At 31.1% G+C, this 16410-nt stretch overlaps 2 protein-coding genes and 1 long non-coding RNA gene across 14 annotated transcripts in view; 2 read left to right on the top strand and 1 right to left on the bottom strand.

The window, feature by feature from the left end:
• LOC116766477 (uncharacterized) overlaps positions 1-12196 on the bottom strand; it is a 22483-nt gene extending 10287 nt beyond the window's left edge. The window contains exons 1-2 of one of the 4 annotated variants that reach the window (XM_061523037.1): positions 12064-12196; positions 1089-1192 (exon numbers count right to left, since the gene is read on the bottom strand). In XM_061523037.1, the coding sequence (XP_061379021.1) occupies positions 1089-1152 (64 nt within the window). In that variant the 5' untranslated portion in view covers positions 1153-1192; positions 12064-12196. Of the gene's footprint in view, positions 1-1088; positions 1193-7930; positions 8269-11306; positions 11462-12063 lie in introns of those variants that run through there. The other 3 variants (XM_061523036.1, XM_061523035.1, XM_061523033.1) reach the window with 3 other exon arrangements.
• On the top strand, positions 6387-7893 carry LOC133319263 (uncharacterized). Its single transcript, XR_009752941.1, has 2 exons — positions 6387-6690; positions 7477-7893. It is a non-coding gene; the product is annotated as an uncharacterized LOC133319263 (long non-coding RNA).
• LOC116766372 (putative uncharacterized protein DDB_G0289263) overlaps positions 11873-16410 on the top strand; it is a 14395-nt gene continuing 9857 nt past the window's right edge. Inside the window, exons 1-9 of one of the 9 annotated variants that reach the window (XM_061523025.1) lie at positions 11873-12191; positions 12608-12713; positions 13211-13381; positions 13719-13816; positions 13891-14073; positions 14921-15070; positions 15313-15864; positions 16033-16185; positions 16254-16352. In XM_061523025.1, coding sequence (XP_061379009.1) covers positions 12057-12191; positions 12608-12713; positions 13211-13381; positions 13719-13816; positions 13891-14073; positions 14921-15070; positions 15313-15864; positions 16033-16185; positions 16254-16352 — 1647 coding nt within the window. In that variant the 5' untranslated portion in view covers positions 11873-12056. Of the gene's footprint in view, positions 12192-12366; positions 12523-12607; positions 12714-13210; positions 13382-13718; positions 13817-13890; positions 14074-14920; positions 15071-15312; positions 15865-16029; positions 16186-16253; positions 16353-16410 lie in introns of those variants that run through there. The other 8 variants (XM_061523024.1, XM_061523028.1, XM_061523027.1 and 5 more) reach the window with 8 other exon arrangements.

The following is a 16410-nucleotide window of genomic DNA, read 5'->3' as shown; positions in this document are numbered from 1 at the left end:
AACAAACATACAAGTTAGTGGAATAAAGTAGCTACTTCTAATAATAAAGTAAAGATATATCAAAAGTTTTTGAAAATTCAGTATACGATAGGTACTATTTCAGTATAACAAAACTATTTTGTATGTGTATAGGTAAATAAATAGTTGTTCAATGAATCACGCATGTACATATTTATTGTACTCGATCATAAAACCGTAATTATATACGCTGGTAGTAACAAAGAAAATATGTAAGCTAAAATAACGCTCCACAATCTGCATACTCCCTGTATGTCAGGGAGCACTTAAAATTATTACAATATGAACATACTTATGTATAATGAAATGAATATAAACTTGAAATATAGTATATTAAATTTAATAAAAAACTTTCCTTTCTTTTGTTATAATATCTAGCGTTTTGTTTTCTGTATCCTTACCACGTGTTTAAACAGTCAAACTAAAAGTAAGATATTGTAAAGTTTTACATTTAAAAATATTTACAAACGCTAGTATCGTCGTAGGTAAATGAATAAAAATACTCCAAACGGTGTGTATTTAGCTTGAATTCAAAGTGTTGTTAAGGGCATATTAAGGAAATGGTTTCATAATTCCCGAGGAGATTGCAGGAGCGTATCCCGAGTTGAATGGTCGCTCAATACGTTGATGTACCTATATGGAGCGACAATGCTGCCTTAGAAGGAAGCTTGAACAGCGTATTGGACATAGAACGCTCGACGTTGAACCACTTTTTATCATGACCTCAGGAAAAATGGCACTCGCTCGGGTACTGGTTTGTAACCAGCTAACAAAAAATGTCGTTATAAGTACAACGGAACGTAAATTGGAAAACGGTGAAAAATATTATTGCTACAAGTTTCTTTATGCGCGTTCAAGACATGTTCTGTTGATTTGGAAGCCTGTCAGTCATGATATATTAAAAATAGAAAAAGGAATACACAATTTGTCTCTCTTTAAACTTCCATTCCAAAACTATAACTTACATGTAAAAATATTAAAAATTATTTATGTATAATATATTACACATTTGTCTAGGGCTTACGTTACAAGACTTCCGAATCGATTCATTTTTTCCATGCGTTACTTACCGGCGAGGAAACAGAAGAGCACGCACTTAAGAGTAATGAGATTCTTATTCACGAGCTGATTCATTTTGAGTTGTTTATAGCACCGTCGTTATATCATCTTGCATCTGAAAAAAAAAAAAAGTCGGTCAAGTGCGCTGTCGCGTTTTAATTAGAGGACTCGCGATAAAACAGAAACTATGAGTGTTTTGAAGGATAACACTACAATAGTATTGTCATTACTGCATATGCGCCAACAAAATGAGATTATAAATAGATTCATATATTTTTTATATCACGTACAACTAGAGCAATTCCTGTATATAAAGTTCTGTCTCTTTGAAGAGATAGAGAATTTTAATAAATTACGCCTACCTCCTACAGTATGTTATTATTATAATGACAGATAATAAGGTTTAATGATACGAGCTGGAATTTATCGCCATGTGTTCGTTATAATTGGATCTATTAATAGTGTATATTATCGCAATCAACCTCTTCGCCCACGACGACATTACGGTTAGCACATGCTTTTAAAATAGTTGCCTGAGAAATGACACGAGCCATTGTGTGATCTCATACAGTATAGGGGAAATTAAAATTATAAAATAGCTTCCTAATTTCGTTCAGTTTATTCTAAAAGTACAAACGTATTAATAATTTTACTCTGTATAAATAATATTTCGCATATTTGTTGTAGTAACAGGGTTTGGAAACCATGCCCGCATTGAATGTTACATAGTAAACATTTTGTTACTGTAGCAGTTGTTTATTTATACTGGAGTATGGTATTAAAGGAATGAGGCAAATTTTTATAACATTAGTCGCATCTCAAAGATGTATGTCATTACAAGATTTTCTTTGTAAACTACGCTATACAATATATATTTTTTATGCTATGGCTTCATTCGCACTGGAATTTTATCCAATATTAAACATCTGTGTATATTAAAACAACGCCGCTGGCAAATTTTTTTCCGTATAGGTAGCTATAGATTTGTGAATATTATCTAAATTAGTTCAGGTTTTTGGAATCATTGAGCGAAGTTCCATTACAACTCCAAGTAAAAACAATGGAATAGCTATTTTAAGTTTCAAACAACAACACAAATCTTCTTAGTTTTGTTGGTTTTTTATTTCATAAGTAACCCAATGAATATATTATTTATCCTTACAATATTACTTTCAAAATATTTTAATTTTTTTTTTTTTTTGTCATTACATCAAGTTACTCAGTTTCCTATGCAAAGAAAATACTGGAACCCATAAAAGAAATCCTGTAAAAATAAACCAAATTCATTTCGTTACATCTTCGGAGAATACGTTACGAAAATTATAACAATACGGAAAAATAAAAGAAATTTGCCCCCCCCCCTAAACCTACACCTGGGTCGCAAGTCCCAGGCAGCGTTGAAACTCCTCTCCCTGCAACGCGATTGACCCGGCACCCGCATGGTGACTCCATTGAATGCTGAGCAGTCGTGCAACATTTTGAGCAGTGGTGGACATCTTAAATATGTAATTTTGTTTCACAGGACTCTTCATGACTAATCAACTGAAATTACCGCAGCAGTTGCAATGCTCTGGCATGTAAACTATAGCAATTTTTTACTACTATAAATCCGGATATTGTGAGAAGGAAAAATCGAAATTATCAATCTATATAACGACTGACACACCACAGAGAAAACTATGATGAGCTAAGAGAGCACAATTAATTATAATATTCTCAAATTTTATACAAATAATGTTGGACATTCTTCTAACATACTTAAAATTTTCAGACAACATTACACAAAGAGCTTCAGTCCTTGTTTACTACACTCACATTTACATAATTTTTCTCGACCACTCCTGTACTGTAAGTGATTAACAATGAGAGTTGTTCCATCAGGATGGGCAACCAATAGAAATAAGATACCAAAAGACAAAGAAGTCCTTAACAGAATTAAAAATGTATCTTTAAACTTCAAATCCTCTATAATAGGAAAGAAATTTTAATTAATATTATTATGTAATAATTTGTTGCACGTTTTAATTAATTCAAATGAATAATACATTTTGTTGTTTTCTTTTAATACCGCTGAATCTATCAGTTAAAAACCTTTACAAAAAAATATTTATTTATAGGTTTTCTAGTAACGATAAACCGAAACAAGTAATATTGTGCTGGTTCTATAAAAAATTCTTGTGTACTGCTAGTATGAGTAAGAAGACGAACAATTTTTGTGCTAAAATAATATTTTTATATAATTTTTAATGCAGATACTAACAAAAAATTATTTTCTTTGTAAAGATATATAATAAATTATTTCTTGTATATATAATATTGACAACAAACCAAATGAAATATTTTTAAAATTGTTTGTCACAAGCAAGTAGCAAGAATTTTTGCGTTAAAAATAAAAAATAAAAATCGTTCTATGCACATTCCTAAACGGGTCCTCAGTTATGACTCTATCAAAGCCAATAGGGCTAACAACTACAGACAAGTCGAAAAATGTATAGAATTATTATTAAATTATTTTTTTGCTGCAATTATTAACAGTAATCGAATATTTTAATCTTAATCCAAACCTGAAACCTTAGTGGGAGGATTATCCTCAAGAGAAAAATACCTTAACAAATAGGATCACGTAATAGATTACCTACAGACAAAAATATATATTTTAAAATTGATAGTTAATATTTATATATTTTTTTGAAACACAAAATAATTTGGATGGATCTGATATGTGCGTACGTATAGTAACAGATTTGTCTTTTTAATCTCCAAATCCCGTATGACATGGCTTTACTTAAATGGCTGCAAACTGACATTATCAAAAAGTTTTGAATGTTTCCTTTATCGCAGATAAAGGGAAATAATATTGTATTTCTATTTACCATAAAAAAAAACAAAAGTACTATTCTGTGCTAAAAACAAAATTGATTCTTTTGGTTTAATATTTGCGTTGTTAGATCATATGTTAGTAAGGCGATTGCTGGATGATAGAGGACGTTTTAGAGAAACCTTAATTAAAGCCGAGAAAAAATGAAATAGGAAGAGAAAAAAGTAATAGATATATAATAAATGCAACAGTCCAAATTAGAAACATTTTCGTACAAAACAAATAAGAATTATAGAATGTAAATAGGCCAGTTCGAAGGTAAATTTCCAGGTCAAGATAAGTAGCGTAGTGTACTGTGGGAAGGGTGTGCGTACTCCGTAGCTTTATGGCTCACGTTATTATAAACAAACCAACCGTCGTTAACGTCAAAACGACAGCTGTTCATTACACACAGACAATTTTAGTTCGTACAAAAATAAATGCATATAAAAAATACATTAATTTTGTTCATGTAAATTTTCATTACACTATCCTTTATCAAATGATTCAAAATGAATTGAAGGGTATAGAATATATATTTCTTCACGGTTTATTTATTCCAGATATGTGTCATAATATAACATTAATTGAAATCAAACTGATAGTCTAGGTATATATTTTTTTTTATTTCGGCTCTATGTGACTGTCATTTCACACGTTGGTAGGAGGATATGAAGCGTAGGTGGTAAATTCGCTATCTCTGTAGCAGGCTATTCACTGTGTGAAGATACCCAATTTATAATGTTTAGGAAACAAACACTGGGAAAATGTTCTAATCTTTGGTGACATACTAAACGAATTTTAATCGGACTTTCACTGGAAATTCCGAACTCTATGACCAAATTAAAATTACGCAAATATCACCTTTTATCTCTCTAGTAACACTCTTATAACAATGCAATATGGTCAACCTCATACAATTGTCCAAAATAATTATATGACGGGACTGAAATTATACGACTTATAAGACGCTTACAGGTGAGTATGTCTACTGACATGTATCTCCATGTAAATCTACTCGTATAGCAATATATGCTTCACTCTGATAGCTTAATAGCGTGTCAGCTGGTAATTCGTCAGAAACAGAACGCTGAATTATATTAGTATATATAACTGTGAATAGCTAAAATAACCTTTAGAAGACACAAGACAAGCAATACATATTTCTGATTAAATAATTAATTAATTCTTTTATGGCTACCTATAAAAAATTAACAGTTTATTGTATACTAAAGTGCCGTTCATTGAAAATGTTTTAAAATATATGAATTGAAGTTAAAACAGAACAAAAAAACATAAAAATGCGATAATGCAAGGCGGATGCAATGGCCACTGAGCATGACGATGGTAAAGCGAATGTTTCACCTATAAAATAACGAGCTCAAACCATAAGATCGCAATTCACTTATTTGGTACTTCCTTTCGTCAAAACATAATGTTGCCAGTTTCGTGTTTGTCTGAGTCAAGTTGAGATCATAACCGGTTGAATTGCAAGCTTTTGCCGTGACCTATACTGATGTGGGCCGTTATTATTTATAACGCCTTCTAAGAAAGAATTATATGTTTATTAAATACTTCAATATATAAGTTTTATATCCATTTTGGACGTCTATGTGACGATTTCTATGATTTTAAGACATACATAATATTATTAAAAAAAATACGACTGACATTCGGATGGTTTTAACGCTGTTAGAAGATAGGAAATGTTACATTTGCTGCAACTGAGCCAACTTTCACTTCCGACTATTACATTGTAAATTGACATAAAATAACATGAATTTTGATAGCGTTCTGTAATCTGGGACGATTTTAGTTCGTAAATGGCGGAAATAGGAATGGATTCCTTGTGAATATACTGGTAATAATAATTATTTATTAATGACGCGTAAGCGTTGTGAAACAATAAACGTATGCCACTTTCATACAGATAAACACCCATTGTTTTATAATCTCTCGACGAGAAACTATTCTGACTAAGCATAATAAGGCATGCAAATACTTTTTTATGAAATTAATTATTTCACATCTCGATGCTATGCAATTTAAAGTAAACATTAAGGACATAAACTTGGAGTTGATATAGATAAACTAATATGATGTCGTATATTGGTCTGTTACTACAATGAATTAAATAATGAACCCTAAATGTATGTGTTAAAAAAAATACTAACATATATATAAAACTCAAATAAGTCATAAAGTTATTGATCAAACGTCAAATCTTTATTCTTTGTAATATTCGACCTGTATTATAATTCGTTGACAGGTAATTTCATTTTATTGAGAAATCCTAACAGTCAAATTGGCAGGTGACAAACGTAATTGAAAAAAAAATAACGGATTCAAAAAAAGAACAATTTGTGTGTAAGGTTTGGTGTTTCGTGCCGGGAGCGTGCGATGTCGTCACCGCTATAACAGTCGAAGGTCCGTCGTCAGTCGCCATGCGTGACCGAGCTCTATGGCTGGGGCGGTCCATATATGTCGTTGGGAACTTTTATCAGTCTCGTTAATTGAACCATTTTAATTGTGAAACTTATCTTGGATCTAATTACATTGAAGCCGAATAATTAAAATTGTTGAATGATATATATATATCTACCAAAAAGTTAAAAATTAGGATAGAAAGTGCATTTTAATCGTTGATATAATTTAATTTCCACCGGGAATGATTTGCATTTGATGATACTCAATATGTTTTGTAACACCTACACTTACTACATATACGAGCTAACAATGGACGATGCTATAAAAATGTATGTCACGATATATAATTTGCGTAATGTTTCTCCTTTACTGTTTAACATTATCATTAATTATTTATATATAATATCAAGTATTTTCAACTACCTTCCGCAAGGTTACTGGAACATTGAATTAAAAAAAGCTGCAAGAGTTTCATAAAAGCCAGAACAATAAGTATCACAAGGAAATACTCTTTTTATTTATACAATTTTCTTAAATATTCCTTCCTAAGTGTATGAAACCCAAGCTTCAAATCGACTAAATTTGTCTTTAATTTAGAAATTGGTATAAAGAAGCCGTATAGCCTCTCCTTCATATTACAGAATGACCGCGGTATGTAACAAATCAATAACACGAATGATTTATTTAATTAATAATATGATTAAAATAAAAACCGCAATAAATTCTACACGATTGATATTGTTTATATTTATTAGATAATGCTTTATTAATAAAGATGATGTGGTTTCCCGTTGGTTGATAACCCGTATGCTATTTTGTTTCGCATAATGTAGATATTGGCCTATACAAAGAACATGAATGGACGTCTCTCTAATCAATAGTCCTTTATTATAAATAACAATTCTTGCTACAGATACTTTATGTAGAAAACAACAAAGGAGGATGTATTGAAATAAAAACGATGAAAAACGTTAATTTAAATCTATCACATATTTACTTTGCCTGATTAATGATGTGACGTACATATTTAAGTAAACGCTCAGAGAAGAATTCATATGATAATTTTTAAAATTAATAAAAAATCGCTTCACTACAGCGTACATATATGTTTACAGAATCTGCTTTGTACTAAGGAACATTAATGAAGCTTAATACAAAAGAGGGAATTTTAAAAGCCCCTGGCGGCCATCATACGGGCATACACGCCAAGTGCAAGTTTATTTGGCAACATCTTGCAAAAGAAACTATATTCACGGCAAAGGACTACGCGCTCAAAACAGGTTGACTTTACATGTGTATGAATAGCTATAGTGAACTTAAGTATTATTGCTACAGACTATAAATACTTCAAATTTTAATGCTTAATACGTATACATAAAGTCTTTGAATTAAAAAGTTAACTTTTTTGGAAAATGTTTATGTCAAAGTTCAATCTTTATATCAGTCCCAATTTGGAGTAATTTCCATTTTAAGACATTATGCTAAAATCTAATCCAATTTTAATGCAAACTATACACTTTCATACAAGAAAATTGTATTATTTAAAAGGGATAATAAATTGGTACTTACTTAAATCTGTTATGTACTTAAATACGATGAGTCCGCTAAATCGAAAAACACTCACTTATCACAAGTATACAGCGTTGAAAAAGTTAAGAAATTACAGTCAGGATATACGGAGTAATCAAATTCAATAAGGTAAATTAACTTAACTTTCCACAAACACCAGCAAAGGAAATAATTACAAACAAACTCAATTTAAACAAACGGTTGTGAGTGACCACTGTATCTTGAACATGGCATATAAATATATAACAATAGTCAGCAATAAGAACTTCGTGGACCGATAAAGCGGACACAATCGCACAGTGCGACGTCTCGAAACGAATAACTGGGCCGGCAAATGTTGGCGCGAGCGTTTCTCTTACTTTTTAATTTTTACATGGTCGCATGTTTGACTCCAAGCAACTTTAATGTAAGCAATTTTTGCTATATAACATAGCGTTAATGGCTGATAATGATATAATTTTACAGTAAATTTTTAATACATATTTAGGTTTATATGTACGATACATAAATTTGACATATAGCGTACCAACATTTACTGACTTCATCTGTTGTTTGCTTGAACTTCAGTTCGATAATCAGCATAATTTATTTAAAGCAAAATATTTAAACAAAATATAAGTTACAATTAAAACTTTTTCATATATTATATCCTATACAGTTAAAAAACATACCCTTACTAATCTTTGTTTATACTTTATCATATTCGTGACTCAATTGACAGTGAATATTTTTAACCTATAGTTAACTTAGAAAAAAGTCATTGTTCACCGAGAGTAAAATATTGTACTCGCAAATCGCAAATATTTTTTTTTTCATAATAGAGTAATCCCTTCAAAAATATACTTTTATACTAATGCTTACGTGTTTTTATTTCACATTCATTTTGGTAAACAACACCCTTAGTACAAGTTTGAATCGACAATCAATAACGAAAGTGTTAACGTTTTCATAAATACTATAGTATAGACATAGAAACTGTATTTAAAAATTCAAAATGGCGTTATCACGCTGAAAATTTGTACCAAATCAATAAAGCCGAGATCGTATATGCTTTGACAAATTTTTAATTATAGTTACGTAATTATAGATCAATTTATATCAGGTATGAAAGAGAAATTTCCAATTCCGCCCTGTTTTCCTCGTTTTTCAAATGGATCCTGAGGGCATCTTATAAAAAACTAATTCATGACTGAATTGACAATTGAAGCCATTGATGGGATTGTGCCCAACGAATGACTAACAACAGAAATAACTAAGTATTAATCAATGAATTAATCACTAAATGATTCATGATTTAATTTGTCAATGAGTTGTTATTAACATAAATTACATAATTTATAGTACTTCGTTTTTGTATAGTCGGTTAACCAAACATACTTGTGGTAATGGCCAATTTTCTAGTAGACTGCGCGGGCGGCAAACAAACTATGAACGTGGAGAAGAAAGGATGAGGAATAACATTAACATAATTGGAGGTCGCCGGCAATGGGACCGGTTTACTGGCTGAACGTGGCCATGACGTGACGTCATCGATGACATCATGCTGTATGTTCAAATATGAAATAAACAGATCGTCAAGCAACTGAATGTCCAACGACATCCTACCGTAAATTGAAATAAAAATTATCTCATCATAATCTGTACAAACACTACCGCTTGAAGGATTTCAACGAATTATTTCACATAACATTTTCATTCAGATATATTGTACATATAAACTTGCGGAGATGGAAAAAAATGTTATGCTTCGGATATTTTTTATGTAGCGGTCGTTGACCTCTTACTTACTATGAGTTAACATTCTACATTATTATTATGTATAAATAGTGTCATAATCGAATAATTTTCGTCCAAAATGTACAGTCGTATTAAGAACTCCTTTAGTGCAATATTTAAAACTACATATATTTCAATTATGCTCTATGAAATAACGATATTGGGTGTCTTTAATTTTAAGTATATTTTAATTCCTTATTTAAAACTAATAAAATGTTACTTGTATTCTTAGTCCACGTTTATATCGTCACACTACATACGAAACGTTTCTCATTCAATAACCCACGTTAATACTTTAATACCTTAATGTGCGAAGATTTACGGATGAAAAACGGTTAACGCTCCGTATTTAGCGTGACTATACCAACTTGGACTAAGGATATTGTCCTTTGACTTTTAAATTACTGTAAATTTTAAAGCAAATACCGTCTTTGTTATTCCTCGGACGATTAACAAAAAAAAAATTAATTTGTCTAGAATCAAGTCGTTTGATGCTTATTTAAAAATAATTAAGAAAATGGTCATCAATCTACGTAACAACGAAGGCAGGGCAAAGATTTCTGGGTAACTTTTTTTTATTAATAATAGCAAACGAAAGTGCCAGTGCCAGTGTATTTAGGTCATATGGCGCACCCAAGTTGCCGTCGCCTATTTACCCTCTATTAGAACCAAACCACCCCAGTTATCAATATTTCGTCAATAACAGATGCAAAACACCTTGTAATCTCTGTAGCATGACTTAATAAAAATTATGTTTTATCCGTAATTTCTAGTTTACAGAACGAAATATTATGCATTTTAATTCAATACTCGATATGTTATTGCGGTTTGTTGTAAATATATAATGGAATGTAAAATTAAACCACGAAAGGAGAAAGTTGTATTGGTTTACAAAGTACCTACACGCATTGCTATAATTATTACTACAGCCACTCTCATTTGGTGCCCCAAAAGTAATTAACAGACAATTTTATTGATATAAAGTCTAAAATATGGAAAGAAAAAAAAAACTATATTTAACCTAAAACTACCATAATCAAATATAAGAAACAACTGAATTGTTTAGTTTTAATACTACAAAAATATTGATATTTTGATATAATTTAGAGTGTAATATAATTATTGACATTTTTATTTAAAAAAAAAATATCTCATTCGTACCGAAATGGTCTAATATTTGCTAATATCAAGGTTTTATATTTGTTGGACGAATTATAATCTGTTAGAACTGTGTGAAGAAAACATGAAGGAGTTTGACGAATGGAATTTACAAAAATTGCACACTATGTACGTTTATCTCTTTATAAATTCTGTCAATGTTATGTAACAATAAATTAAAAAGGCCAAGTTAATGTGGAATATTTGCTTAAAGTCTTTTTAGTAAAGTTTGTCTTTTTAAAAAACTCGTAATTTCATTTATTAAAGAGTTTGTAATTATACATAATATGTAACATTTATCCATTAAATATTGAATCTAACATTCAAAGGAACGAAAAAAAAATTGTAAAATTCTTTTTAGGCTAAACATAATAATACATATTATGAGAATACGTAAAGCAATATCTAGAATTATGTATGTAGGTGTAATACATATAATTACCAACAGTAGAGCTGAAGGATAATGTCTTTGTTCTTATACAAAATTATTCATACTATAACATTGTTAACACATTTGTTATTTATATTTACTAAACAACTTACAGCACAAATGTAAAGAACGGTGTAAACGCGTGGACTAAATTAAATGTGAAGTTTAAAAATTGACATTCCGGTACTAAACCGGATGTTGCGTTCGGCTTTTATTGTTTCAATATATTAATAAATATATATTTTACAGCATTAATCAAATAAAACATATCCATTATGTTATTTGATAAATAAAGATATAAATATTTTTTATTTATATTAATTTTTAAGGAAGTGGTAAACATTTCAAAAATTACAACTACAAATGTTTAAAAGAGTTTTCAAGGTGAATTGGTAAAGTAGGAAGGTTTTGGTGTTGTTTGTTTAAATGGAATATCAAGAATACAAGGTAAATAATAATGAAAGAAAAAAAATGAACGCATCATGATAAATTAATGTCAACTGTCGGCTGTCAGAATCGCTTGCGTCGACTCTACAGTCGACTCTAATTTCTTTCATCGATACTGGGTTTTTTCTAAAGCGAGAAGAAATTGTTACAATTTTATTTATTCTGAAAGCACTGTTAATACAATATATTTAATTAATTCAAACAACATAATTTACTAGATCTCACAAATATGTTTCTATTAAAAATGTAAATAATATTATGGCTGTATCAGAAAAGCTTATAAAACATTTTTGAATTACTATTTAAAGTTTAGTAATGGCACCTGGTAATAAAGAGAGGCATCCAGGACACACGGGTACTATACCCAAAACGAAAGTGCGAAACAATTGCAATGTGCCGCAGGAGGCTGTAACACCAACACGACGCGACATGGCCACTAATATGGTGACGGTAATTATATTTTAAGAATACTTTGCGATCTTAAAATGCGACAACCATCTAACAGCAGACGTAGGGTCCTGTGTTATTTTCGCCCATGCTAAATTGTGAATACTATGAAGTTTTTTCAGATCACTTGCACCTGTTTATTAATAGAAACTCTGTTTCGCCATATGTATTGGCCTAACTCCAATTTCTCAGTAATGTTATACACACATTTATAAATTTGGAATTTTTCTGTGCTATTTATATTAAAATATTGGTCTCTATTTGATTTAAATTTAATTAGACTTAGTGCTTGTTATATATGGGAGCTTGTTTTTCTAAATTCAAATTCAAAAAGGTAACATTGCTTCAGTTCTAATATTACAATACAATTTCCTCTTTCCTGTGTGAATTGCGTGCATTCAATATAGTAATTTTTTTAGACATCATTGGATTGGGTTCCAGTATCTGAATATAACACACGGTTAAATTGTAATCAGTCTCGGAAACAAACAAACAATACCTCAGATCAGGAATTGACTGATATAGGTAAGTGTGACTGAAAATATTCCACATTTTATAGTAAATGTAACCTTTCATTAATTTTTAAATAGCATTCCTGTTTCCTGAAATTTATATGAAATATTTTTTTAAAATAATATTTATTTAAATATATAACCTCATACTTTTTGTAAAGAATGTGGATATAACTAATCATAATAAAACTAGTCTTAAGTAAGAAGTCCAGATACAAATATTTTTTTAATTTAATAAACCTCTAGTATTTTATCACGAAATCTCTGTATGGTTTTTATAACAAAGTAACTATCAGTTAATAAAATTCTTTATATAAGTTGCAAAAGTTATATAAAGATAATGCATTGGTCAAGTATTTCATTGCATGTCAGGTATCAAAGAAACAATTTAAACTGTTTTAAACAAAACCAAATAATGTAAAAATTCTTAAAATCAAAAATGTATTCCAATCTAGAAAAATTTATAAATATAAGACACATTCAAGGTAAGGACTTTTTTTTAAATTATAGACAATTCAGCTTCATACGAAGGAGGTTTTGGTCGTTTTGTGCCAGTTCGCCCTCAACCGCGTGCTCTGCCGCTGACAGTGCAGAACAGGGAGGGTCTATCGGATCAGCATGATGATGCAGCTTCCACGAGCTCACATACATTGCATCCATACGCTCATCAAATGCAGAATGGTAAAAATAAGTGGAGCCTTCTCATATAATTAACAATGCAATTACAACTTAATAATAATTAATATTCTCATATATATTATAAGTATGTCTGGTTTCGCAAAAGTCGTATTAAGGAAGTCTTAAATTCTCAATTCAACTTTTATTGAATTGAAGTGCAGGCTTGACCTGGAAAAATCTCATATCATATAGCTGAGGGATATGTGTTGGTAAAATTGATATCAATATGGCCAGGCAGTTGGCTACTTTAAGTTACATCGATATGAAAAGCACAATATTTACTTGTTATATAATAATAAAGTTTTTTTTAATAATATATATATACTTTTCATTACATCAGGTTTAATACCACACTCAAACCACGCGGCTGCGGCTGTTATGATAGTTAATCCGACAACTCCGAATGCGGTCACAGGGAATATGAACCAGCAGATAAATGTATGGAAAATTGAATTACAATATATGAATATAATCTAAAATATTTATTATCTTAACGAACTGTTTCATTACAGACACCAAATCAGAACAGGAACAATCTGACAAGGAATTTGAATTCGCGTAACACGTTCGATGGTAACGCCAATAACAACACACCAGCCGTAGCTCACAGCAGGTCCGGGACGAAGTCTGTCAACCTGATGAACAATATGTACGACCAGGGACAAGGCAATTTCAATAACGTCAACGAGAATCACGTATGTTATTTCCATTAAGAAGAAGTTATAACCAAATATTTATATTTATACAAAGATCACACATACAAGCACATTATTTATTTCGTCTCTCTCTCTCTCTCTCTGTCTTACTCTTACTCTCTCTCACTGCTGGACATATTCGTCACTATAATAGTACAATATTATTTATTTTGTTTATAATGTGTCTTATTTAATAATAAATGTAGAAGAAATTTTATAATTTTGCTATAATTTTTTTTAGAAAGAATCTTTATATTTTAAATAATTTATTTTAATATATGACATCGCAATTATTTCTTTGTTTGCACAGCCCTATCTTTTCTCCCACAACCCTAAGGTTAGCAAATAGAGAATACATCTTAATAGCGGAAGTGCAATAGCCTTTTAATGAACATTTGTATTGGCGTAAAAAGAGAATATTGAAATAATCAAGTAATCGTATTTAAAACTGTTTTATAATATTCTCTCCCATATTTTCCGAGACGGTCTACTACTCGTCTATTTAGCCAAGTATTCTTCTGAATGTATCTGCTTTGTATAAAATTCTGTTATCTTTCCGTTTAAAGTATCATATCAAAAAAAAAAAACTGTGAAATTAATATTTTTCGGATTACTACGCGTATTTATTATTCTAAAAAACTACATACTCCGGTTTCTACGTTTCGGTTACTTTGGAAGAACCGTGATAACCCGTAGTTTTTTAAAATAATAAAATTCGCGTAGTAATCCGAAATATATTAGTTTCATTTAAATGAATACTTGCGAATTTCTTAGATCTAAGAATATATCAAGTTTTAGGAGAATTAGTAATTAATGTTTTGTTATAATATAGTTATTTCTATTTCAGTCTCACAGGGAGTCAGCCCGTGCGTTGGGCGAGGCTATAGTGGCGGCGTGTCCTGACGCAGCGGCGGTCGAGAGAAGACTGGGACAGATACGAGAGTACATACGAGTGACGTCATCACTCGTGGACACCATGCGGAACTCTGAGGATGAGGTAATATATATAGTATATAGATTACTGTACCATATGAAATAGTAGGACTGGAGTACATTGTACTTTAAAATTTTTAAATCGAAGATACCAACACGGTTCATGAAAATCAAACATACAAGGATTTTTTGTTATATACAATAAAATATAATGTTAGGAGTTCTGGAATCTAATAAGTTTCCTGATGTGTTTGGTAGTTTCCTTCATAAATTTGTTTATTTATTACAAATGATACTCTAATTTAGGCTTTTATTGAGCACACAAAAGAAGAATACGATGAGCTAGTGAAAATGGTGATGCAGTTGAAAGAGAGCGAAACAAAACTCGAGGCTCTATTGGTTAACAACGACCCAGGCGAAGCTGTGACTCAAAACGAGAACACTACTTCGGAGCGAACGGACACCGCTGACGATAATACCGAAGTTGAAAATGACGTTGATCAAGATATACAAACAGATAAAAATAACGTAAAAAACAACGAAAACCAAACGAACAACCTCAAAAAAGTATCAAACATAGAAAATGAACATCTGAACAGGTCCATTGCGAACGTTATAGAAAAACCTCACGTGCAAGAAGACCTCATGACGCAAGATGATGAGGAGGTCGCTCTAGCCGGCGGAAAACTCGGCAAAGAAACTGAAACAGCGACATCCGGGAGTGACATCAAGAAAGACGATCAAGAACTCAACGACATACTGAGGAAGAATATAATGGCGTGCGTGGAAAAGATCGCCGTCATAGAAGACATGAAAAATAAGAGAGATTATAACAACAACGAGCAGGTTTCTGTGGATGTCAGTGTGTTACCGCATGAGATGGTCTGAAATATTAACCACAACCTAAACATAGTGAAAAGTTTTACGAATAATCCATTAACATAATTTTGCTCGTTCGTCCCTTTTCCCTCATACAATATTTTGGGTTTCACGATAATATACTCTATTGTAATATATTTACAGCAGGATGTCGTAGTGAGACCGGTTTCGGTACAAAGCAACGGATCCGCGTACAGCGACAATGAACTCTGGCAGAGTGAAATAAAAAACAAAATGGAATTGTCACAGATAAGATTGACGGCTCTCAAACAACAGCAGAAGAGATTGCTTAAATATCAGGTATAAGACCCGTCGAGACATTTATTGATACCACTGTTTCCATATAATCACGACATTTTTTCTATCAGGCTGAAGCCAAGCAACAGTTAGAAGAACTGAATAAGGAGCGCCAAACCCAGGAGATACATCATCCATCGACATCACACGACAACTTCGCTGGAATGCAGGTAATTCTAAATATAATATACTAGGCAACAAGAATAGTTATATATATACTTAATTGCT

Source organism: Danaus plexippus, chromosome 15 (assembly GCF_018135715.1).
Source record: "Danaus plexippus chromosome 15, MEX_DaPlex, whole genome shotgun sequence".
In the NCBI taxonomy this organism is placed as follows: Eukaryota; Metazoa; Arthropoda; class Insecta; order Lepidoptera; family Nymphalidae; genus Danaus; species Danaus plexippus.
The sequence above is the reverse complement of the archived record's forward strand: the minus strand, read 5'-3'. Positions and strand labels throughout refer to the sequence as shown.